This window comes from Panthera leo, chromosome C2, assembly GCF_018350215.1.
Source record: "Panthera leo isolate Ple1 chromosome C2, P.leo_Ple1_pat1.1, whole genome shotgun sequence".
NCBI classification, from domain to species: domain Eukaryota; kingdom Metazoa; phylum Chordata; class Mammalia; order Carnivora; family Felidae; genus Panthera; species Panthera leo.
This window is the reverse complement of record NC_056687.1, coordinates 38,516,867-38,544,373: the sequence shown is the minus strand read 5'-3', so window position 1 is coordinate 38,544,373 and position 27,507 is coordinate 38,516,867. Positions and strand designations below refer to the sequence as shown.

General features: G+C 33.1%; 1 protein-coding gene across 1 annotated transcript in view; it reads right to left on the bottom strand.

Moving 5' to 3' along the window:
* Window positions 1-27,507, bottom strand: part of CADM2 (cell adhesion molecule 2) — a 268,364-nt gene that overhangs the window by 126,605 nt on the left and 114,252 nt on the right. The window contains exon 5 of the mRNA XM_042955203.1: window positions 21,506-21,676. Coding sequence (XP_042811137.1) covers window positions 21,506-21,676 — 171 coding nt within the window. The remainder of the gene's footprint in view (window positions 1-21,505; window positions 21,677-27,507) is intronic.

The window sequence follows — 27,507 nt, the reverse complement described above, 5'->3', positions numbered from 1 at the left end:
GAAAAGATACCTCTTCTACATGTTCTCTTTTTCACGTTTATGTGATTTTAAAACAGCCACTGCTATTTCCTCAGTATCTCACACAATACTTGAAAATCTGTGCTTGATAAATAAATTCTTTTTTTTTAACGTTTTTTTTTTTTTTTTTTTTTTTATTTATTTTTTTTGGGACAGAGAGAGACAGAGCATGAACGGGGGAGGGGCAGAGAGAGAGGGAGACACAGAATCGGAAACAGGCTCCAGGCTCCGAGCCATCAGCCCAGAGCCTGATGCGGGGCTCGAACTCACGGACCGCGAGATCGTGACCTGGCTGAAGTCGGACGCTTAACCGACTGCGCCACCCAGGCGCCCCGATAAATAAATTCTTAAATGAATGAATACACTAAAGATTTTGTTATGCTTTCTTATTGGTTTGGTATATTAATTTTAAAATATTAAAAAGTGCTTAATTCAAATTTTGTTGTGGTCTGTTGTATGTAAAATTAATCTTAAATATTTTTTTATTTAAATTTTTTTTTAACATTTATTTATTTTTGAGACAGAGAGAGACAGAGCATGAACGGGGGAGGGTCAGAGAGAGAGGGATACACAGAATCTGAAACAGGCCCCAGGCTCTGAGCAGTCAGCACAGAGCCCGACGCGGGGCTCAAACTCACATACCGCGAGATCATGACCTAGCCAAAGTCGGACGCTTAACCTACTGAGCCATCCAGGCGCCCCAAATTAATCTTAAATATTCATGTTATAAGCCTTAGATAGACTTATACTCTTAGCTCATATTTAATTTAATTAAATTTCTGTTGCTGACTCTGTTCCTTGTATAAATCTTCTGTTAGATAACATTAGATAACAACTTTTCATGATTATAAAAATGACCATTTGTTTTTTAATGCAAATATCTCATAAACTAGTTTCTCTCCTCTATGATTTTGGCAGGGGTATCACTCATTTGTGAAGAAATTTATTCAATCAGCCAAAATTCTAAGTTATGTTTCCACATAAGTCAGCATTTCTCTTTAAATAGTCCATTTTAACAATATACACAAAATTACATTTTTTACCACATCAAATACAACAGTAATGTGATTATTACCCCAAACTTGACTCTTTCTCAAAGAATTTTTTTATTAAAATTTTTTCAATGTTTATTTATTTTTGAGAGAGAGGGAGAAAGAGTTTAGTGGGGGAGGGACACAGAAAGAGGGACACAGAATCTGAGGCAGGCTCCAGGCTCCGAGCTGTTAGCACAGATTCAGGGCTCTAATTCACAAACTGTGAGATCATGACCTGAGCCAAAATTGGATGCCTAACCTACTGAGCCACCCAGGTACCCCAAAGAATTTTTTTAATAACAAAAAGTAATTTGTGCTTTAACAGGTTTTTACTTAATGATAAAGATATCCGTCATTACTACTTCTATTTTATTTTCATCAATCACTTTGTTGTATCCATAAGGGAGTTGATCAAGCACTGCTAGGTTAAAATTATTTTAGTGAAATATCAATAATATTCTATAAAAATGTCTTTAAATTGGTATAGAACTCCGATACTTATTCAGTTATCTTAGCCAATAAAAAGACAAACCAAAAGTTATAGTCATTTAAAAAAGTGAGTTAAATTTAAGAATCTTCAGTCTCCAGGATTTCTTCAAAATATATATTTTAATAATTGAAAACAACAGGTAAACATATTTTTCTCTACTATTTATTTTGTTATATATCAAAACAAATGGAGAAAGTGTCACTTCTAAAAAGTGTCACAATGCACAACAGATAATAAATAATGATTTTAAAAATAATCTTAAATTTATGCATGTATTAGCTCATTAATCTTTTTACCAACCAAGGTATAAATAGGAATGAGAAAGTGAATACCGTACAATCCAAACCTTTTATTGCATGCCTTTGCCAAGTTATCTGTTAATAATTTTAAACTTTCTTTTTCTGTTCATATTTCTTAAGTTATTTGTAGATTTTCTGCTTTCAAAAAATTGGGAATATTTTTTAAAAGTTTATTTATCTATTTAATTTTGAGAGAGAGAGAAGGAGAGAGAGAATCCCAAGCCGGACACTGGGTTTGAACTCACGAACCATGAGATTGTGATCAGAGCTGAAATCAAGAGTCCAACGTTTAACTGACTGTGCCACCCAGGCACCTCAGGATTGACAGTATTTTTTTTTAACTGAAGTTTACTTAAATAGTAATTCCAGGCTTGTTTCAGAAATAATCTATTCCTACATGGAATATGAATTCATTTCATCCTGTTTCACATCTTCACAAAACAGAATGGCATTTTTCTTTAGTTGTTTGGGAATATCTACTGTATTGTTTTTACATTACTAACATAATACATTGTATTGTACCAATTAATGATAGTAAATAAGGAGGTCAGTAAAATGCATTATTACTGCTCTGAATTTATCTTAGCTTTGTCTTATACGTGACACTTCTTTGTTTTGAAAATAACGATTTCTATGTCTGTTTTAAAATGTCTTCAAGTAAGTCAACTCTAACAACACCACACTCATTGAACATAAATGTACTTATAGAATGATATATAATGTTTATGATATTAATATAAAGTGTTTATGATTAATATATAATGTTTATGATTAATATATAATACTTATAGCATATAAACATATATATAATAGATAATACACATATATAATATATAATAAGCACATACAAATGGCAAAGAACAGCAAATAATTTGGTTTAAATTATTTCATAATACAGAATGTATACTGTTAATATAAAACACTGCACATAGTAAAATACACATTTTTTTTTTACATGGCTGCTTCATTCAACACATTTTTAGCCTTCAAGATCCAAGGTCTTAACCTATTTAATTGTATGGTCTCAGATCCTAACAAAATGCCTGAAATGTTGTTAAGGGTTCTTTAAGTGTTGAGTGAATAAGTGAATGAGTTGCTTCTCATTTCTCTCAAAATGCAAGCAAATGAGAAAGTTTTGCAGAAGAATAGAGAAAATAGGGATATATTCATTCATCCAAAAATAATTTTCAGTACTAGCAAACAAGCAAAATATGCAGATATTTAAAAAGCCCAATGTTTCCTTTCCAAGGCTTTTGTAGGAACAATATCACTCTTTAAAATCTATTTTTAAAATTACTAAAATGTGGAAAGAAAACACACTTTATTCTGAAGCATTATTTCTTGTACTTATCTGAAAAATTCTAGGTTTCATTTAGAAACAAGCACAATTACTATCAAGAGATAGGTTAATGCACAATTATCATTTTTATTAAAAATTTTAAAAGCTTTATGAACTTGGGAAGGAAGGACACCTCCTGTTTTCCTTGAACAACTCAGGATTTGAATCAAAGTAAAGATATTGATCCAGTGAAATGGATTTTCTATACCCTTAACAAAGATTTTAGAAAAGAGAAAAGATCTGTGATGAAGCTATCATTAAACCACCTAATGGACACTCTTGAAAGCACAAGCTCTTAAAGTATTTAGTGTCAGTCGTTCAACATTTATCCATCACTAAGGGTTTTGTAGGTGAATAAAAAGTTTTAAATCAAATGTTTTACCAATAAAAAAAAGAAAGGAAAGAAACACCTTACCTCTTCTTTAATCAAAGAAATACAACAGAAATTTAAGGTTATATAAAATAACATCAGCCTGTTCTGCATGATGAAAAATTACTGAATAAGGGAAACAATCAATCATAAGGGAACATCTAACATTAGCTTACTATCATTAGCTATATAGTGTATCATTCCATACAGTATAATATATTGAGTGAACAAAGATGGTTTATAACTTAAGCAACAGTCATTTGCATTGCCCATGGCATTATGTGGATCCTTGGTTAAAAGCAAAATATCATCTTGATCATTTTATGTGTTCACAAAAGTTATTTCCTATGAGTAGTCCGTAATAAACATTTATATAGTTCCTAAAACATATAAGGAATTGTACTATTACCATTCATATCCATTGTTTACCACAATTGTAACATTATAACATTATACATTATAACATTCACACTGTAACATGCAAAGCCCTAGTGTTAGTTTTCATAAGTAGTGCTGCTGAGTGCTTATTACATTCTTAGAAAAGCAAGTTCTTCAGAGCAGAGATTATGTCTGTCTTGTTCACTGGTTTATCCTTGGCCATAAAATAACTCCTGGCCCTTAATTAAATATTTATTGAATAAACGAAAAGCAGATTTTTATATTTTCCAACTACTGGTTAGGACCACTAGTGTGTTATAAAATCAAATTTATGTGTCACAGCAATCTTCTAATAAAATGAACATTGATCAAATACTTGGTAAAAGTTATCATTGTAAATGTTCTATATGTGTTGTCTCATTGAACTCTTTCATACAGCATGCAAGGTAGACCTTGGTTGACTTACTGTACAGAACATAAAACTAAGGCTCAGAGGAGTCACTCACCCCAGTTACACGATCACAAATCACTTAGACAGTTTGAATCTTGTTCCCCTGATCTTAACCACACCTCAATAAATTTGTGTTTCCTGTTCCCTCTTAGAATGGGAATTGGTGCTTTTTGTAGTAACTTTTTTGTCTTCTATTGTTCTCCAAAATCACCTTTTTTTTTCATCTGGCTGAATTGGAAACTGGCAAAACATTTGCTTTGACTCTGTATGATCTTCAAATTATAAAACCTATCTGGCACTGTTACTAAATTCTAGGTATAAACCACATAGACTATCAGTCTGTCTATTTGTTTCTCCTCTCTCTCTCTCTCTCTTTCTCTCTGTCTCTTCTTTTATAACCCTCTTAAATCTCCCTTTCACATCATTTTCCTCTTTGACAGATGAAAATATTCTTTTGAGTGAGGTGGTTAAAAGGTACAAATTTCCAGTTATAAGATATATAATTCTGAGGATGTAATGTATAGCATGATGCCTATAGTTAACATACTATATGCATATTTGAAAATTGCTAAGAAAATAGACCTTAAAAGTTCTCATCACAAGAAAAATAATTGTAACTATGTGCAGTGACAGATGTTAACTATATATATATATATATATATATATATATATATATCCTGAATAATTATGTTGTATACCTTAAACTAATACGTGTCATAGTATTAGATATCAACTATATATAAAAATTATATATTAATAAAACTGGGAAAATGTTTAAAAAACAAATATATACATTTCCTTATTAATTATTACGATATATCCTTCACAAAGATTAGGTGACCATATAGTTGACATACCCTTCTCAACAAGGTGTTTCTCTTCTCTGTAAATAATACAGAATAATTCCTACAGCAAATTTCTGTCAAGGACAATTGAGAAATTTTGAAGTATTTTGTAGATGAAAGAGTTGTGATTCTTTGCCTTATAGCAATGTTATTATATAAAGATTTCTGAACAAAATAATTTAATTAGCAACCTTATACTAATTAGCAACCTTATACGTATCTCTCAGTAATTACATAAATACTAAAGAAAATTAGGCACCGATTCACCTTTGTGAAGCCGCTTTGGAGTTTTCTCTAAAATAGTGGTTCTCAGTTAGAGGCAATTTTGCCCTCCCCTCCCCAGGACATTTGGCACCATCTAGAGACATTTTTGCTCTTTACAGTGTTGGTGAGATGTAGAAGGGATCCTAGTAACATTGCATAGACAGAGCCCAGGAAGGTTGCTAAATATCCTTCAATGCACAAGACAGCCCCTCCACCAGAAAGGTTTGCCTGGCCCAAGATAGTGCATAGTAGTGCCCTTCTGTAAGACATTTACATTCATTCTATTCATTACCTATATAGCTCTTCCTTGTTACAACGGATTAGGAACCACCAGAGAACTGTGAAACCACATACATTTCTATGGGATGCGTGGTCTTTTCTCAAATCTCTACTTCTGAAATGAAAGAAGTGCTGAATACTCTGAGGAAGGCTGTTAAAATACTCTCCTGAAATGAAAAGCTGAAAATCAAACTCAGGCTACACCTCAAGGTCCACCACTTTTTGTGTGGATACACCAACCATTTCAGCTGCAGCATTATCTGCTATCTATTTCTTCTGTGTAAGACTGACTTTTTCTCAGACGTCCAATTTATTTTTCCTGTTTGTAATTTTACAGTAAAACTCAGACCCTCACTTTCCTTTTAACTCACAACATTATGAAAAGAATGCTCAAAACTATCAGGTACTTTTTCCTTCAACAGTCTATGAAATTCCTTTTAATTCTAGTGAAAAATTATTTTTGTGACAATATTTAATGTATTCAACAAATGTATACAAATGAGTGTGTGTAGAAGACCCACTGCTACCACTTTTCAAGCACTATAGACCCACAAATATAGTAACCCATAGTACAGTTCCAAATCATGCAAAATTTAAAATTGAAAGCAACACAGCATTTGATGAAGAATTATAGGTGTTAGGAAGGAAGGGCTTATACGTATTTATCAGAAACAAAGAAAGTTACCCAGAGAAGTGGCACTTAAAATAGTTCAAAGATTACATAGTATTTGAACTGGCATTTTTCTAGAGGTAAAGAATAGAAGGAAATTCAAAACAGTTGAACAAAGGGTTGTTGTAGAGAAGATGTGGGCTGTGTATGACGTTGTATGTGAGCCATCCAGAAATAATATAAAGTGTAGGATACGTTATCTCTAAAGGGTGCTGACAGCAGCATTGTAGGGTTTTTTTCCCTAATATCATCAAATTTTTAATCTTTTTTTAATTGAGTATAAGTATTCTATTTGTTTCAGGTGTACAACATAGTGATTCAACATCTCTATGTTGTAAGTGTAGCTACCATCTGTCACCATACAATGCTAATATAGTATCATTTACTAGATTCCCAGTGTTGTGCCTTTTATTCTCAGGACTTATTCACTCCATAACCGGAAGCCTGTGTCCCCCACTCCCCTTCACCCATTTTGCCCACCCCTCCATCCTTTCCCTCTGGCAGCCATCGATTCATTCTTTGTATTTAAAGGTCTGATTCTACTTTTTGTTTGTTTATTCATTTGCTTTGTTTTTCAGATATTACATACGAATGAAATCATATGGCATTTATCTTTTTCAGTCTGGCTTATTTCACTTCCCATAATCACCAAATTTAAGATTGATTTTTTTTTCAATTTTGGTAAATAGTGTATGTCTGGGCAAAATTACAAAGCAAATTCTCTCTCTCTCTCTCTCTCTCTCTATATATATATATATATATTACTTATTTCATAGGTTTTCTGTTTGTATTCTCAAGCTTTTGCATTTCCTTTCACAATGTATAGACCTCATAGAAAGTTTTCCTAAAATTGTTTGCATACATAAGGTATGTTACTTTCCTAATACTAATACTAATAATGAAAAACCCAGCACTTATAAAACATTACTTGATTTAATCCTTGCAAAAAATATAAAGTAGGTACATTTTCCAAATGAGGAAATTAGGTTTAGCATAAAGTCACTTAGGGAAACTTGAATTCCAAACTGGCCTTATCTGACTTCAGAACTAGAACCTTTAAAAATGCAGTATTGATTTTCAAGGTCACACTGTTTTCCAAATATATTTTCTTTAAAAGCTTCTATATCACTGCCGTGGTTGTTAACCTGTATTTGGACACCAAACATTGTAGTTTTGTAAAAGCATGGCCTATCCCTATATGGCACATCTTACCTACCACCTCAAAGAACAGATGGACTGTGATCACTACTCACTAACGAGCTCCAATGTGATCATTCTACACTTAAACTAAAAATTAAATAGCAAATTCTAAAATCATAGTCATCACAAAGAAAACCGAAAGGCATTTTGAGGGCACAATAAAACTTCTTGCAACTCTCTAATAATTACTAAAATCACTAGCCTTGTTCTTAATAATATAAATAAAAATTTTCCTCCTAAAAAGATAGGGAAGGTTAACCCTTAGCATATTATTAGAGTTCAATGGCCCCAAGTTTAGTTGTCGAGCTTCTATATGAAACAGTTCTATTTTTAGAGACTGCATTTCATGATTTGTACCCTTTTATAGAGGTCCTCCTAAAAACAAAGAGAAAATCTACTTTTCAAAATTTACTTTTCAATTACGATATGAAAACACTGGACTCTTTTGTAAATCTAAGATAACATTATGAAATTATATGGGTGTTATATTTTCTATAGTATGAAAAATCTTGCTACTTTAGCATTTTATGAATTACTTCACCATTAACTTGACCATAACTCATCAATTATCCCCAAGTATACTAAATGGAATGACATAATACGAAAATGGAAGTATGATGAAATCATCTAGAGTCCTCCTAAAAACAAAGAGAAAATCTACTTTTCAAAATTTACTTTTCAATTACGATATGAAAACACTGGACTCTTTTGTAAATCTAAGATAACATTATGAAATTATATGGGTGTTATATTTTCTATAGTATGAAAAATCTTGCTACTTTAGCATTTTATGAATTACTTCACCATTAACTTGACCATAACTCATCAATTATCCCCAAGTATACTAAATGGAATGACATAATACGAAAATGGAAGTATGATGAAATCATCTAGAGTGATGGTGTCCAATATAGTAACAACTAGTGGCATATGACTATGTAAATTTCAATGTAAATTAATTAAAATTAAATAAAATTTAAGCCACACTTCATTAGTCACAAGATCTACATTTCAAGTGCTTAGTAGCCACATGTAGCTAGTTATTGACTACTTACTATTTTGGGACAATAAGAACATTTCCATCATGACATGAAACTATATTAAACAGTGCTGGTGTGGAAGGATTATGCGAGAGTGATGTAAATCATCACTGTTGCCTGATCCCCATTCATGTATAGGGTTGGTCAGATTTTGTATTTTTTTCGTGGTAGCAGAAAAGAAGTCTGGAAATAAAAAACATCATTCTAGTTTTGTTTGCTTGTTTGTTGGTTGTTTTGTTAGCTTTCATGATCATTTGAGAATTCTGAATCTTTCATTTCCTGCTCAGAATAGCAAGAGAAGAAAGTTGACAGAGAAAGAGATCTCAAAATTATTAGATAGATCAGATGATAAATGCAGAGAGAAAACAGTAGGACTCAAGAATATAATGATGGTGAAACAGAAGTCTTCACTTATGAAATACTAGAAGAATTTTATTAAACTCAAAAATCAATAAGTAAACAATTTGTTTCTAAGGAAACAAAGGGAAGGTCTTTATCACACAATATTTTGCAACTAGATTTTGCTAAAAAGAAAATATGACAACGTTTTTTCATTTTTATGCTTTCTGTGCATTAGAACTTATATAGTTCATAAACGGATAAATGCTGAAGTCATTTGGTAATAATAAAATTTAAATTCATTTTACTTTTTAATTTAGCTGGTGCTTATAAATTGAAAAATAAAAATGCTTGCAATTATAGAACAAAGATATTTTTCCTCTCTTTGACAAAATTAGGAACCACCAAAGTTTTTAAAAGTGTTTCATTCTGACAACTCAAGGGAAAAAAAGAACCAGAAACAATGATTAAATAGGACAAGGTAGACATACATTTTAAATCTGGACTCGGTATTTACAATATGATGTGTTCCAGGACCATACATGACAGTTGTTGCCCATTTGGGGCATATATATCATCAAATACAGGGAAATATGGAAAAGAAATTCAAGTTTGCTATATTTAAATTATTATTAAAGAGTCTAACAAAGTTGTTTTTCATTATCCCTTTATTATTACATTTTCACATTGTTAAAAAATAACTTACAGCCTAAAAATCTAAAAACAATATGGCTCTTAGGCCCAGAGGGTAAATGGTAATTACATTCTTTCCTGACATATCAAGGATTAGCATAATAAAGTTTAATATATTGGTGATTATATTTGTGGTAATTATAATATAATCAAATCTATAATACTTCTTAATTATAAATTTATAAATATTGACAAAATTACGATATCAAAGAAGTCTGAGGATTGACACTACTTACTTCAAGACAGTAACCTAGTCAGTATGGTATTAATGCAAAATAAATAGATCAAGGAACAGAATAGAGAGCTCAGAGAGAACCCCACATATGTATAGTCAACGGATCTTTAACAAAGGAACAAAGGCAATTCAATGAAGAAATGATAGTCTTTTTAACAAATTACAGAACAACTGACATTCACAAGCAAAAACATGAATTCAAATACAGACCTTACATCTTTCACAAAAATTAACTCAAAATGGGTCATAGACCTACAGGTAATGTGCAAAACTATAAAACTTCTAAAAGATAAGATCGGAGACATCTAGATGACCTCAGGCTTAATGACAACTTTTTAGATACAACACAGGGAGCATAATCCATGAGACAGAAAAAAATGATAAGCTGAACTTCATTTAAATTAAATATGTTTGCTCTGGAGAAAGACATTTTAAAAAAATGAAAAGACAATGGGGGAAACTATTTGCAAAGGATATGTGTGATAAGTGACTGGTATCCAAAATGTGCAAAGAACTAACACTTAAAGCTCAAATGAGAAAAACAACACAATTAAAAACCTGGCAAAAATCTAGATAGACACCTCACCCAAGAAGATATGAAAATGGAAAATAGCATATGAAAAGATGCTCAGCGTCATAAGACATTATGGAATCGCAAATTAAAATGATACACCACCACTGTTTAGAATGGCCTAAATCCAAAACACTGACAATTCCAAATGCTAGTGAGGACATGGAGGAACAGGGGCATTCATTCATTGGTGGTGGGAATGCAAATTAGGCAGCCATTTTGCAAGATAGTTTGCAGTTTATTACAAAGCTAAATATGGTCTTGCCACACAATCCAACAATACGATTTATAGTACAAGATAAACATGTTTAGATTTTTCTAAAATTTCATGTTTTAGTCTTAGTAGCATTAAGATACGTTGCCTCTTCTTTTCGTAATCAATTCATTTTCTTTTGCCAAAATTTGTTCTAATTAAAATTTGAATGCCATTTACTCAAGGAAGTTGAAAACTTCTGCTCAAACAAAAAGCTGTGCACAGATATTTATAGTAGCGTTATCCATAACTGCCAGAATTTGGAAGTAACTAAGATTTGTTTTCAATAGGTGAATGGATAAACAAATCCTGGTATATGCAGACAATAAAATATTATTTAGCAATTAAAATAAATGTGCTCTCAAGCCACAAAAAAGACACGCCGCAACCTTATATGTATGTTTCCGAATGAAATAAAACAGTCTGAGAAGACTGTATGCTATGTACCTCTAACTATATGATATCCTAGAAAAGGCAAACCTATACAGCTAGCTAATAGATCACACGGTTGGCAGGGGGTTGAGGAAAGGGAAGGGGCAATCAAGTGGTGAAGCACAGGGGCTTTTAGGGCAATGAATGTATTTTGTATGATATTGTGACCATGGTTGTAGGACATTATACACTGGTCAAAACCTTATAGAATCATACAACTTAAATTGTGAATGTTTATGTAAATTATGGACTTTTTCAAAGAATAATCTATCAATATTTGTTCATTAATTGTTAATATATGTACCACAATACTGTATCATGTTAATAATAGGGGAAAAAGTGAGGGGGGAGGGTAGGATAAGGGTATATATGGGAACTTTGTACTTCTTGTTCAAATTTTTTATAAACCGAAAGCTGCTCCTAAAAACAAAGCCTATTACTTAAAAAAAAGTCTTTTGGACCCAGATGGTAAATAGTAATGATATTAAGTATATTCAAGGCTAATCCAATAAAATTCAATACATCAATCAATTGATTATAGTTTTCTAACCGTATATTTTTCTCATAGAAATATATGTGTGTATATATGTGTATATGTATTACAGTTCAATCAGAAAACTGAACTAGAACAATTTGAAAATATTAGGACACTAATAAAATATAGGACACTAATTGAAAATATGTAGTCACTTTGGAAAAATCAACCTTAAACTATATTTTAATAATATACTTCTAAAACATAATGCTACTAAATCAGAAGTTAAAAAAATTGAGGCGTGCCTGGGTGGCTCAGTTGGTTAAGCATCTCACTTTGGTTTAGGTCATGATCTCATTGTGTGTGAGTTCAAGCCCCATGTCAGGCTCTGTGCTGGCACACAGAGCCTGCTTCACATTCTGTGTCTCCCTCTCTCTGCTCCTCCCCTGCTCACACTTTGTCTCCCCCTCTCTCAAAAATAAATAAACATTTAAAAAAATTTAAGAAAAGAAGTTAAAAAAATTGGATATTAATAACTTGTGCTTGTTTTCTCCGTATTAGGTTTTACTTATCAAAATCTTTTCTGTCTCACTTTCTTATCCAGTTTTTATTCTCAATTAAATTGACTTAAAATTAACTGCAAAAGATACATTGTCATCTGTACCATTTATACATTCCATCATTTGGGAACTATTTTTGAATAGCTTAACATAATTTTAAAACTTCTAAAAAAATTAAAACTTCTAAAAAATAATGTGTGCTTAAAATAATGTTAAAACTTCTAAAAAATTTGTAAATGTACACATTATAATAAGCTTGATTAAGAAAGGCCAGTTGAGAATACATTGGATTAGTTTAATATATGAAATTAATATTTGTTAAAATTTGGAATCTGTGCTCACAAACATATACACTTCTCTTGGCTTAGATTTAATAACACAAAAATATTTTCTTCTATTAATAACAGAAACTTTATAGTAACATTGAATCCATGCACTCAGATCACTTAAAATATTTGCTGATTAAATAATAATTCAATAATGCATGGACTAAATAAAATATTCTTTTACAATTAAAGAATAAATAATTATTTCATGATGCATGTCAATAATGTATCATTATGGGAAATATATGAATGCATCCTCCCTGAAAAAGGTTAAAAATCTATTGGACAACCATATATGAAAATGAATTTAAGATGGTTTAAAGACTTCAATTTTAAGACTTAAACTGTAAAACTCCTAAAAGAAAGCATGGTCAGTAAACTCTTTGATATTAGTCTTTACAGTGTTTTTTTGAATGAGTCTTCCCAGGCAAAGGCAACAAAAGCTAAAATAAAGAAAAAAAGGGATTCCATCAAACTGAAAAGCTTTTCACACTGAAGGAAACCATCAACAAAATGAAAAGGCAAGCTACTGAATGGAAGAAGATATTTGCAAATCATACATCTGATAAAGGATCACTATAAAAATATGTAAAGAACTTACACAATTTAATATCAAGAAAATAAAATAACCCCATTAAAGAATGAGTAGAGGGCTTTAATATATTTTTCCAAAGAAGATATATAGATGTCCAAGGAGTACATGAAAAGATGCTTGACATCACTCATCATCAGGGGAATACAAATCAAATCACCTCATGCCTTTCAGAATGGCTATTAGCAAAAAGACACAAAAGAACAAGTGTGGAGAAAAGTGAAACCTCATGCACTGTTGTGGGAAAGTAAATTGGAGCAGCCACTATGGAAAATATAATGGAGTTTCCTCAAAAAAATTAAAATAAGAACAACTCTAGGATCCAACAATTCCATCTAAAGAAAACACAAACACCAATCTGGAGAGAGATGCACACCCTTAAGTGCATTGCAGCATTATTTGCAATAGTTAAGATATGGAAGCAGCTTAAGTGTGTATTAATAGATGAATGGAGAAAAAAGATGGTGAGAGAGAGAGAGATTACTCAGACATAAAAAGAATGAAAACTCGCCATTTGCAACAACATGGATGCTCCTACAAGGTATTATGCTAAGTAAAATAAGTCAGACAGAGAAAGACAAATACCACACGCATTCAGTTTACGTGGAATCTAAAAAACAAAACAAGCAAATTAACAAAACAGAAACAGATCCATAGAGAGAGGGGAAAAAAAAACCCAAAACTGTAGGTTACCAACAGGGGGGAGAACTGAGAGGTGGGTGAAATAGGTAAAAGGGGTTTAGAGATACAAACTCCCAGTTATAAAATAAAAATGTCCCAGGGATATAATATGGGAATATAGTCAATAATACTGTAATGACTTTGCATGGTGATAGATGGTATCTAAACTTCTGGTGATTATTTTGTAATATATAAAAATATCGAATCAGTCTAATGTACACCTGAAACTAATCAACTATTGTATGTCAATTATACTTCAATTAAATTAAGAAAAAAACTATTGGGATCTCAAGTAGAGGTTGAAGATTAGGTTACCTTTCTTTATTAATGCAGAAAAATGTATCTTTTTGCTAAGCATGATAGATTACTTTGTGATTCTAAAATATATTCATTTCATGAACTTTGTGAAATATTTTGAAACTTAAAAATCCTTCCAAAGTATCCTCAGGCATAAAAGTGGTGTTTTGTTAATCCAAGTAACAATTTATTTTAATTTTTGAAAATTTAACCTCCAGAAACTTCTCATTTCACCTTTACTGACTCTGTTTACATTCTGTATCTCTGGACAGATAATTTGTGATAGACAAGGTAATTAAATAATCAGCATTTCACAAATGAGACACCAACTGAGTGAGAAATTTTATTTTGAAATTCTTCTTGTAGCACTCACCTTTCTGTCTAATAAACCTAGATAGCCTGAAACATTTAATTCAGTGCTTTCTGAAATAAACAGGCAGGTGGTGGAAGGATAGTTGATAGAACTAACACAGGACAATTAACAAGACATTGACGTGGGCTAGAGAGGTGAGAGAGGATTGAGTAGGTGAGAACTTAATTTTTTTATAAGTGAAAAAGGACAATCAAAAACTACATTTAATGGGGTGCCTGAGTGGCTCAGTTGGTTAAGCGGCTGACTTCGGGTCAGGTCATGATCTTGCAGTTTGTGGGTTCCAGCCCTGCATTGGGCTCTGTGCTGACAGCTCGGAGCCTGGAGCCTGCTTCAGATTCTGCGTCTCCCTCTCTCTCTCTGGCCCTCCCTGCTTATGCTTGCTCTCTCTCTCTCTCTCTCTCACAAAAATAAGTAAACATGAAAAAAAAAAAAAACTACATTTAATGAAGAATCTCTGCATGCATCCGAAAATATGTCTCTTCAATATCATGTATATCTACAGTGGAGATATAAACAAAATAGTTAAAACCTCCCAAACCCACATGTATTGAATTTCTTCTATAATCAGAATCTTAATTTTTTTAATGTTTGTTTGTTTGTTTGTTTGTTTATTTATTTATTTTTGAGAGATTGAAACAGAGAGCTCGAGTGTGTAAGGGGCAAAGAGAGAGAGGGAGACAGAGGATCAGAAGTGGGCTCTGTGCTGACAGCAAGAGAGCCTGATGTGGGGCTCAAACCCACAAACCGTGACATCATGACCTGAGTTGCAGTCAGAAGCTTAGGAATCTTAATTGCCTGAGCCACCCAGGTGCCCCCAAATCTTAATTTTTTAAATTAGAATAAGTAGAGCTAAAGAGAGATCTGATCATGTACATTAGACAGTTCAGAAAAGTAGCAAATAATGTACAGTCAAGAATTTAGTTCATCTAGGGGTAAAGTAATTCTGTTTAAAAGAGAAAAAAAAAAGGAATTTCTTAAGCAATACGTTTTTTAACAAGATTTTAAGGGAAAAATTGATTAATAGTTCACTTGCATGTTAACTAGAATGGAAATTAAAAGCTTCAAGAAGTTAAAGGTCAGGCCTATAAATTGACCATTTAGTTCCTATAAAAATACTATTATAGCAACAAATAAATCCAGATCTTTTTCTGTTATTTAAAGATATATAATGCATTTATTTTCAGTCATTAACCTAACTCATCTCATTAGAATATATATATGTATATATATATTTCTTTTAAAAAAATTATTTTAAGTATATTCTATGCCCAATATGGGGCTTGAACTCATGACCCTAAGATTGAGACTCACATGCTCTACCAACTGAGTCAGCCAGGTGCTCCCTAACTGATCTCACTTAAATACACAATTTTAAAACTGCAGCCTCCATCTATCCTTCCTTCCCTCCTTCCTTCTTTCCTTCCTTCTTCCTTCCTTCCTTCCTTCATTCCTTCCTTCCTTCCTGCCTTCCTTCCTCCTTCTCTCACTCCCTCCATTCCTCTCTCCTTCCCTCCTACTTTTCTTCCTCCCTTTCCTCCTCCCTTCCTTCTGTTCTTTTTCTTTTTTTTTTTGGTTGCTTACACTAAGCATATATGGGTTTTTATATGGTTGCTTACACTGATTTTGTTTAGGCTCACAATAGATTTTCTTCTGTGAACTATTTTAACTATGTACTGTTTTAAAACTTGTTTATAATGTGCATGTGTAAACAGTTACTTATAGGTAAAGAATGGCACTGTTACCAAATGGGAACCAGTAAACAAATATTAATGATAGCATAGTGTTTCATAATTTGGTGAATTATTTATAATACGTTGTGTGTGCATATGTATATATACACATATATGTATATATACGTATATATATGTATATATACGTATATATATATATATATATATACACACCTATATATATATATATATTTCACTTAACGCATATACATACACACAAGAGACTTAAAATTTGGGTTCTTATTTATCCATATGGGCAGTTCAATGCCACAGTACTAAAATGCTTTCTCAGAGCATTCACTATTCTGAAATACTTTACTAATCTGTCTGTTATTTTTCTCCTTTTCAATAACAGCTGCCTTTTTATGAAATTTTGTCAGTGTCACATATAGAAAATGAATGTTCAGTTATTTTCTTCTTTTCTGTGTTTTGTGCATATTTCTTTCTGTTCGTGAAGATACATTATTCTTATTGAGAATTAAATAAAATCTGACTTATACAATCTGCTCTTCTAAAAATTAAATCAGACAAATAAAAAGTTATTGTTTTCCAAGATCTGCATAAAAATAGAAATATGAATTAGAATTTCCATCTGTAAAAAAAGAGAGTCGCTTTTCCACAGCTCAGGTACAAAGTACGCTGTTATCTGTTGTGTGAAATTTGCAGGCGTTTGTGGTTCACAGTGAAAGTCTACAGTTTCTTAAATTTTATGTTTAAAGAAACTATCTTCGTTCATAGTGGCATTAAAATTTAGGATTAATATTTTATAAAGAAATGAATGTTGCTGTGACATACTTTATAGACCGAGTGCTTCTAACTTGCGAATCACTGGGTTATGGAATTAAAACATAGCCCTAGGAATACAATTCCTCCTATTATCTAGTTTTTGCTCTTGCAACTATGTGTTTAACTCTCCTGATTTTTAAAATGATTTTTTAATGTTTATTTTTTTTGAGAGAGAGACAGAAACAGTGCATGAGCAGGGGAGGGGCAGAGAGAGGGAGACAGAATCTGAAGCAGGCTCCAGGCTCAGCTGTCAGCACAGAGCCAGATGTAGGACTCAAACTGGTGAACCATGTGATCATGACCAGAGCTGAAGCTGGAGCCACCCAGGCTCTCCTCTCCTTTCTAATTTCTTATCAAACCTGCCTTTTCACAGGAGTTTAATTTCATGCATAGTCTCAGCTTTCCATTATTGTAGGATATACATTTACTCTGGTCACTCACCCCAGAAACAGTGGCAGCTCTTTTACTCTGGGACTCCATTTGAGCCAATCTTTGTGGCTATTCATGATAGGACCATTGTATAACAATGTGGAAATTCTAAATTTATGTTCCACAAATTCTAGGCTAACTACCTTCTTCCTTTTCCAATTCTTTCTATTTTCCCCTGCTTACATCACATATTGCACATGTGTACCTATGCAGAGCCATGAAGACCACACCCAATTAGCTCAATGTACTCTAATTTAAATGCAAACTATTGCTAAATGCCCCCTGTCTGCTCTCCACTCCTAGTTTCATCTCTGGGGAATGTTCTGCATCCCTAAGGAACATTCAGCATTATCATCAGTTAGTTTTAATTACCTTCACATACTTGAATGGTGGTGTGCTAGATGCTAAAATATATAATTTAAATAGATACGGTCTCTGCCTTCAGCCACTTACATATTAAACCATGATAAAATGAGTTGCTATTTTTAATTGGACAGCAAGTGTAACATTTTTCATGTAAAATGTTCTAAAAAATGAGGGAATTCAATTGCCTTCCTCCATGAAGTTCGCTTAATAATGCACATTGAAATACAGTGAACAGCAAAAAATGCCCGGGAAGTATATATATAATAGCTCCATTTTAGACTCCCAAAAAAGTGAAAATGACTTTGGCAGCTAACAACTGGCATCTGACAGCTAGCCTGAAATATTCTCAACAAACATAAACAATTTTCTAGAATCTAAACAATAATCAGCTAGAGCTGCTCTGTGACTATGGGGTATAAGAAGACAAAGGCAAGTCTATTCCATTTCAAGTCTGAAATAAGACAGAGACCAGGACACTCAGCAACCAGAAAAAAATTAACTGCTGCATCTTTATAACAGCAAATCTAGTTCTGCTTTAATGTCTGCTTTCCAGGTAAAAGGTATCAACATATACATCCACAATTTGTCCCCAATCTTGACAGCATTCAATCCAGAGCCCTCTTTAGAATATTCAGGACAAACCCAAATCCTCTAACAAGCCTATTCATACTGTTTTTTACCAGCACCCAGAGATTCGTTTGGTATGACCTTTTTCGCCATAGCAAACTAAGTGTATCTGATCTTGCTTCACTATTGGTGGGTTTCAGTGATTAATCTTGGACTGATGAACTTTCATATTTTTATGACTTAATTTTTATTATTTTCTTTTATTTTATGTCAAAAATTATACTTAAATTAGTAATCAAATATTATTTTTAAATTCTTACTTTGGTTTATATATAAATGAAAAAAAGTTTAAATCAAGATGCTGATAACCTGAGTCCTCTCGAAATAGCAAATTATATAATCTTCCACAAGTTTAATTTTTTTTGAACGTTTATTTAGTTTTGAGACAGAGAGAGACAGAGCATGAATGGGGAAAGGTCAGAGACAGAGGGAGACACAGAATCCGAAGCAGGCTCCAGGCTCCCAGCTGTCAGCACAGAGCCTGATGCGGGCTTGAACTCACGGACCGTGAGATCATGACCTGAGCCGAAGTCAGATGCTTAACCGAGTCACCCAGGTGCCCCATAATCTTCCATATATTTAGAGACATATTGATGAAATAAGACTAGAAAACGGAAGGTACTATAGGCTGAATGTTTATGTCCCTCCAATATTCATATGTTGAAACCTAATCCCCAATGTGACAATTAGGAGGTGGGGGGGGGGGCTGGAAGGTTATGACTGGGCTTAGTGACTTTACCAAAAACAACAACAACAACAACAACAACAACAACAACAACAACAAAAAATCCAGAGAGCTCCTTAGCTCCATCTGCCATGTGCAGACACAGAGAGAAGACAAACATCTATGAACCACGACAAGGCCCCTTACCTGATCCTTGATCTTGGATTTCCAGCCTCCAAAACTGAGAAATAAACTTTTGCTTATATTACCACCCAGTCTATGGGTATATTTGTTACAGCAGCCTGAACTAACTAAGGCAACTGGAATTTATAGAAACCTCATTAAATGCCATAAAAATATTGTCTAGCTTGATCCTTGAAGAACCTAATTTCCTAATTTATAATCAAAGCTCAAGAAGTTTCAGTAATTGTTCCAACATCTCACTGCAAATAAATGCTGAGATTTGAAGATAATCTCAGTTTGGGCTCTAAAATATGCTTGCTGCGGAATCTGTTTCAGTAACAGGAGAAAAATTAATGAAAATACCTTAATATAATTGAAAGTATTTAAAATGTTATGATAATTTCCATTACTAGTAAACTAGGAATAATTAAGACAGTGGGTGATAATTAAAAATCATAATCAGGTTGACATTTTTTATTAAAAAGTGAAAAAAAAAAAGCCTGGTCCCCCTGGTACTTCCTTGATCTCTCATAAATACTCTCTAGTTTTCCACTCTATCCTGATCTTACTGGTATCCTTGCTGTTTCCAGAAACACAAAAACAACACATATGCTCCTACCTCAGGGCCTTTGTACTTGCTCTTCCCTCTGTATTTTATATATATATATATATATATATACACATAAATATTTTTCCATTTAAATATATGCATAATATAAACAACATATATATTTATATATAAATATATATTTATGATATATAATAATATAAATTAATATAACATAATATATATTTACATATAAACACATTGTATATATGCATGTGTGTATGTATATGTATATATGTGTGTATATACATATATATATATATATATATCCATTCCCATTTCTCAGATTGCACTCCTTATCACCTCTGCTCTATTTTTTTCCCCACAGCACTTCATACATAGAATGCTATATGTTGTTTTTATTTATTTTGCTTTTCTGTCATTCCCACCTAGAATGGATGCTGTAAGAGAACTGGAGTTTGTTGCTGGCAGTGGTAATTCTGACACATGAAGACAATCTTACCTTGTTTTGTTAATGTTATTCTTTTTGGTCACTTATGTAATCTCGGTGCCCAAAACAATGCCTGTTTCATAGTAGGGACCCAATAAGTTCTTGTTGAATAAATAAGTAAAAACAAAATCCCATGAGGTCTATTAAAAGACTAGCTTTTAGATTTAACATTTTAGGATTTAGTGTAATCTTATATCACACACAAATTCTAAACACAAACTATAACTTTATCACAGATAGTAAAAGCAAACAAAAACTTTTCAATATTTAAAAAAAAAATGAGGTAATACACTTCAGAAATATAATCCTCTGGGCTCTACTTTTTTTGACTTTTTCCTATAATCTCAGTTGATTCATCTTCATGTAGATAAATATTTATACATCACCTGTTACATTCTAAATGCCATGCTAACTACTAAAAATGTCATGATTACAAGTCTACCATTTGCTAGTTGTGTGAGCTTGGGCAAGTTACTCAACCACTATAATCTTCAGTGTCCCCATCCATCAATTGTGACTAAAGGGAGTAATTAATCATCATCAGGTTTTTATGTTGATGTCCTAACATGAGCCATGAGATGAAATAATGCCAACAAAACAGCACTGCTCCCTGCCCATTGGAGTCATCCAATTAGTGTTGTTCCTATCACTTGTGAGTACTCATGATGTTGTTGAAGAGACCATAATGGATATGCCCCTCTATTTATAAAAATGTAGATTATCTCCTATAGAAGTAAAACATTGTCTCTGGTTAAAAGCACAGATAGCACGACATGCTCATGATTCACCAAATTACTTTCAGACAGTTAGGTCCATCCAGGCTCTCTCTGATTCCCAACCCTCATTGACTCTGTCAAAATGACTACTCTTCCTACCCCACCCACATAAATATGCTTACATCAAGTCACTGTGTGGAAGAGAATTAGAAGTTTTAACCTTAGGATATTTTCTTTATTTCTCTTCCTTGTCAAGAATGATACTCTGGCAAGGACTACTTTCCTCTGAATGCGATTAATACCAGTGAGGGTAGTCATACTTCATTTTGCTGTAGATTTTGCTGCACCTGTGTGGTAATGTGAGGACATTTTGAAATGATTTTAAATGTAGATGAAGAGAGTTGCTTCTGCTATCATTGGGAAGGGAGCAGCATTTACTTACAGTGTATTTCTAGCACCTGCATGGCCACCTGAGGGGTGGCATTGAGGGATTCGTGGTCTACTCTGCAGATTACAGCCACACCATCGTCGCTCCGGTCCACTCGGAAATCCAGTGTGCTGCTGACGGTGAATGTCTTGCGATTGGCATCCTCTTCTTTTAAATATTTTACATCTGAAAGTAAAATGTAAATTTTAAAATTCTATGACATCATCTTTCAAAATGTAACAGATTTCATTCACTTGAGACACAACTGGGGGCCCCACGTCTCCAAACTTCTTCAATTTTTAAAAAGCAAATATTTATTAATTTAACATTTATTCCATTTCAGTTTGAGCAAGGGTACAACTACTTCAAAAATAAATTTTAAAAGGTGCATACATCGATAAAATTAAAGGGTGGAATACAGTTGTTTCTAAACTAAAGTGCAAGATTTTTTTTAACACTCCATTTGAGAAATCAGGCCATTTTATAATATTCATGACCTTTCTTTATATTTGACTTTTGCATAAGATAATCTTAAATCTCTGAACCACTAGTTGGGAAGGGCAAATTCACAACATCCTGTTATGCCTGAAAGAAAGTACAATGTATTTGAGCTATAATTTCAACATGAACCAATGTCAGATGAACATAATTCCCAAAGAACACCAACAATGAAAAGTTGTCTTCTTCACTAAAGGAAGTAAGAGATCATATGGTATTTGTCTTTTGCTGACTGACCTTATTTTGCTTAGTAATACACATTCTGGTTCCATCTCACTCATATGTAGAATTTAAGAAACAAAACAGGTGAACAAAGAGAATGAGAAAGAAAATTAAGATAAAAACAGAGAGGGAGATAAACCATAAGAGACTCTTAAATACAGAGAACAAACTGAGGGTTGCTGGAGGGTTGTTGGATGGGGGGATGGACTACATGGGTGATGGGTGATGGGTGATGTGCGATGCCTTAAGGAGGGCACGTTACGATGAGCACTGGGTGTTATATGCAAGTGATGAATTTCTGGGTTCTAATCCTGTATCTATTATTACACTATATGTTAACTAACTTGGATCTAAATGAAATTTTAAAAAAATAATAAAAGAGGACATGGATGCAAAAATTCTCAACAAGGTACTAGCAAATCAAATCCAACCACTCATTAAAAGAATCATTCAACACAATCAAGTGGGGTTTATTTCTAGGCTGCATGGTGGTTCAATATTCACAAATCAATCAATGTGGTATACCACATTAACAAAAGAAAGGATAAGAACCATATGATCCTCTCAATAGATGCAGAAAAAGCATTTGACAAAGTATAGCATTGATTCTTGATATAAACCCTCAACAAAGTAGGGATAGAGGGAATATACCTCAACATCATAAAGGCCATATACAAAAGACCCACAGATAATATCATCCTCAATGAGGAAAAACAGAACTGTTCCTCTATGGTCAGGAACAAGACAGAGATGTCCACTCTCACCACTGTTATTTAACATAGTACTGGAAGTAGTAGACTCTGCAATCAGACAACAAAAGAAGTCAAAGGCATCCAAATAACCAAGGAAGAAGTTAAACTTTCACTATTTGCAGATGACATGCTACTCTATGTAGAAAACCCGAAAGACTCCACCAAAAAATTGCTAGCACTGATACATGAATTCAGGGAAGTCACAGGATACAAAATCATTGTACAGAAGTATGTTGCATTTCCATACACCAATAATGAAACAGCAGAGAGAAATCAAGGAATTGATTCCATTTACAATCAACCATAAGATACCTAGGAATAAACATAGCCAAAGAAGTAAAAGATCTGTACATTGAAAACTATAGAACACTTTTGAAAGAAATTGAAGATGACACAAATAAAGGGAAAAAATTCCAGACTCATGGATTGAATGAACAAGTAGTGTTAAAATGTCTATACAACCAAAGTAACCTACAGGTTTAATGCAACCCCTATCAAAACACCAACAGAGCTAGAACAAACAATTCTGAAACCTGTGTGGAACCACAAAAGACCCCAAATAGCCAAAGTGGTCTTGAAAAAGAAAAGCAAAGCTGGAGGCATCACAATTCCAGACTTCGAGTTGTATTACAAAGCTGTAGTGATCAAGATGGTACAGTACTGGCACAAAAATAGGCACACAGATCAATGGAACAGAATAGAGAATGCAGAAATAGACCCACAACTATATGGTCAACTAATCTTCAATGCAGGAAAGAATATCCAGTGGAAAAAAGACACTCTTTTCAACAAGTGGTGTTGGGAAAACTGGACAGCAACATGCAAAAGAATGAAACTGGACCACTTTCTTATACCGTACACAATAATAAATTAAAAGTAAGTGAAAAACCTAGATGTGAGACCTGAAACCATTGTAATCCTATAGGAGAACCTAGGCAGCAACCTCTTTGATCTTGGGCACAGCAGCTTCATTCTAGACATGACTCTGGAGGCAAAAGAAACAAAAGCAAAAGTGAACTATTGGGATTTCATCCAGATAAAAAGTTTCTGAGTCCGACTCTTGATTTCAACTCAGGTTATGATCCCAGGGTCATAGGATTGAGTCGCATGTCGGCCTCCGTGCTGAGTGTGGAAGCTGCATAAGATTCTCTATCTCCTGCCCCTCTTGCTCTCTCTCTCTCTCTCTCTCTCTCTCTCAAAAGGAAAGAAAGAAAGAAAGAAAGAAAGAAAGAAAGAAAAGAAAGAAAAGAAAAAGAAAGAAGGAAAGAAAAGGAAAAGAAAAGAAAAGAAAAAAAAGAAAAGAAAAGAAAAGAGGCACCTGGGTGGCTCAATTGGTTAAGTATCCCACTTCAACTCAGGTCATGATCTCATGGTCCGTGGGTTCAAGCCCCATGTCGGGCTGTGTGCTGACAGCTCAGAGCCTGAAGCCTGCTTCAGATTCTGTGTCTTCCTCTCTCTCTTCCTCTTCTCTCCTCCCACTCTTTCTCTCTATCTCTCAAAAATGAATAAACTAAGAAAGAAAGAAAGAAAGAAAGAAAGAAAGAAAGAAAGAAAGAAAAACAAATGATTTCACTCATATGTGGAATTTAAGAAATAAAACAAAGTAACATAGGGCGGGAGAGAAAGAAAGAGAGAGAGAGAGGCAGGCAGGTATACCAGAAAACAGACTCATAACTAAAGAGCACAAATTGAGGATTGCTAGAAGGAGGTGGGTGGGAGATGGACTAAATGAGTGATGGGTATTAAGGAGGGTAGTTGTGATAAGCACTGGATGTTATATGTAAGTGATGAATCACTAAACTCTACTTCTGAAACCAATATTATGCTATATGTTAACTAACTGGAATTTAAATAAAAGCTTGAAACAAAAATAAATAAATAAATCAAAGAAATGTTACTTGAGTAAAAAAAGGAAGAGGACAGTCATCTGAATATTTTGAATATTTTAAAATATGTATTTGCAGTGAAATTTACATTGAGATAAATGCTCTTCACTTGGCTGAAGAATTTATTTCAGCATGAATGAAATAAATCTTGAATACTTTTCTCAAGATGTGAATTCATTTATTGATATTTAAACTTATTGTGCATGATTAAGATTCGTTAAATGGTGCATTCAGGCAGTATTTGTTCTCTATGGAAAAGAGGTTTAATAATATTTTCATTTAATTTAAATTTTCTTACGTCTAAAGTAGTTGATAAGAAGAGGGTGATTTTAATGGATTAGAAGTCAAAATGTTGTAGGCTAAAGTTAAGATATTATAATAAGATCTTACATAGAGTTGAGAAAGAGCTGTTCCATTTTCTTACTCTTTCATTTCAAATGACCAATATTTTCAGAAAAAGAGTTAGGTTGTATAAAGTGCATAAAATATTTGATTTTACCATGTATTAATTTATTTTTAAAACATTTAAAGACATATTAATGACAACAAAGTAACATAAGTCACCTTCTCCATGCAAAGATTTGACTTTGAAATTAATACTGACTTTGAGTTATTTTGTGGGTAGATATTTGCATGGTCCATTGAGTTTTACTTGTTTCCAGAGAAGTCTGATTTTACTTAATTGTTTGATTTAAAAAATTAAAATAAAATAAATATTACTTCAGGATAAAATTAGGTAAATGTTCTGTATCTTGTTCTTGAAAATATGTTTATCATTGTCTTCACAAATTAGGAAAAAAAATACCTAAGATTTTACCATTAAAATTCTTTTCTGTAATTTAGGCAGGTCTGAAAGTAAGAAACTTTTGTAACATTTGAAAAGTAGGAGAAGAACATTAAAATCTCAATTCTATCTTATAACTATTAATCAGTCATACAGGATACAAGGTTTTCCATAAATGTGTCTTATGAAATATCTCATTTGTGCTAACCAAAGTGATTTCTGAGATTTTTACATTTGAAAATTAGTTTCAATCTCAGTTAAAAAAATAGTACAGTAAAAAATGGAATGATCTCCTTTTAGTCAAAATACGTCAGGATAATACAGATGCAATTATAGTCCTTTGTTATATTAAATATATATATACATGTCTATGATGCTTTTTTAGTTTTCAGTGTCTTATAGATTTATTCAAAATGTTGCCTCATTTTTATATTTTATATTCTTTCTATAAATTCATGTCCAATGTGTTCTTGTCTGTAGCTCTAAGCAGTGGCAGTGTAACAAAATTTAGATCTCTTAACAAACCATTTTATAATTGTGTTATATATGAAAAATTATTCCAAGATATTGCTGCTAATTGTTTAATTTTAATAACAGCTGTATTTTAAGAACCCACACATCTGCTTCCTTTTTCCGATTTCCGTACAAAAGTATCATTTAATGTAATATTAATTGGACACATAAAATCTGATAGCAATTGTATATAACATAAAATTTTAACGAGCATCATTCAAATAGAATAAACAAAAGTATAATTTGTTGCTGTTAATATTAGCTTATGTGACAGCTTATAGGCTTCTAAAAGCAATAAGATGAAAAGAAAAAAAAAAACATCAAGAAAAGCCAATCATATTATTTGTCTATGTTTTATGCTGGTTTTCTCCTTCAATCCCCATCCCTCCACAAAACAGGCAGGAAATAGTACTTAAAATTTATACCTATTTTTGTTTTCTAGCTTTATAAAATAACTTATGCATTCACAGTTATAGAATCAATAGGAATTTTCTTTTTATTACACAGTTTGCTGATTGCATATGTATTCTTGTTTCACGTTCTGTCTTGTTTTAGAGTTTCTATTTTTTCTCCTTCAGGATGTCAGGATGTCATTTCATTACATTGTGATCTAGAGCAGTATTTTTCAAAATGGAATAGACATACACATCACCGTAGGATCTTGGTAAAATGCAGATTCTGATTCAATATTTTGCGGGAGGGAGCCTGAAAGTCAACTGCTGGCCCAAGGATATATTTTGAGGAGAAAGGGTAAAGTGGATACACGAATACCAGAGATGTAACCAAAGATGAAGAGGAAATATTGGGACTTAACTCTATCCACTCTTCTCTTTCCCTCTCAGTCTATCTTTAACATTTTAATTTCCTCTCTTCCTTAGCTTCAATTCTACCTTTACTATTTTAATTTTTAAAGATATTTTAGGTTTATTTATTTATTTATTTATTTATTTTTGAGAGAGAGAGAGAGAGAGAGAGAGAAAGAGAGAGAGAGGAGGAGGGGAAGGACAGAGAGAGAGGATGAGAGAGAACCCCGAGCAGGCTCTGTGCTATCAGTGCATAGCCCAATGCACAGCTCGAGCTCAAGAACTGTGAGATCATGACGTGAAACAAAATCAAGAGTCGGATGCTCAACAGACTGAGTCACCCAGACGCCTCTACCTTTAATCTTTTAAAATATGCATTTCTTGGGGCGCCTGGGTGGCTCAGTCGGTTGAGCATCTGACTTCAGCTCAGGTCATGATCTCGCGGTCGGTGAGTTCGAGCCCCGCGTCGGGCTCTGTGCTGATGGCTCAGAGCCTGGAGCCTATTTCGGATTCTGTGTCTCCCTGTCTCTCTGACCCTCCCCCGTTCATGCTCTGTCTC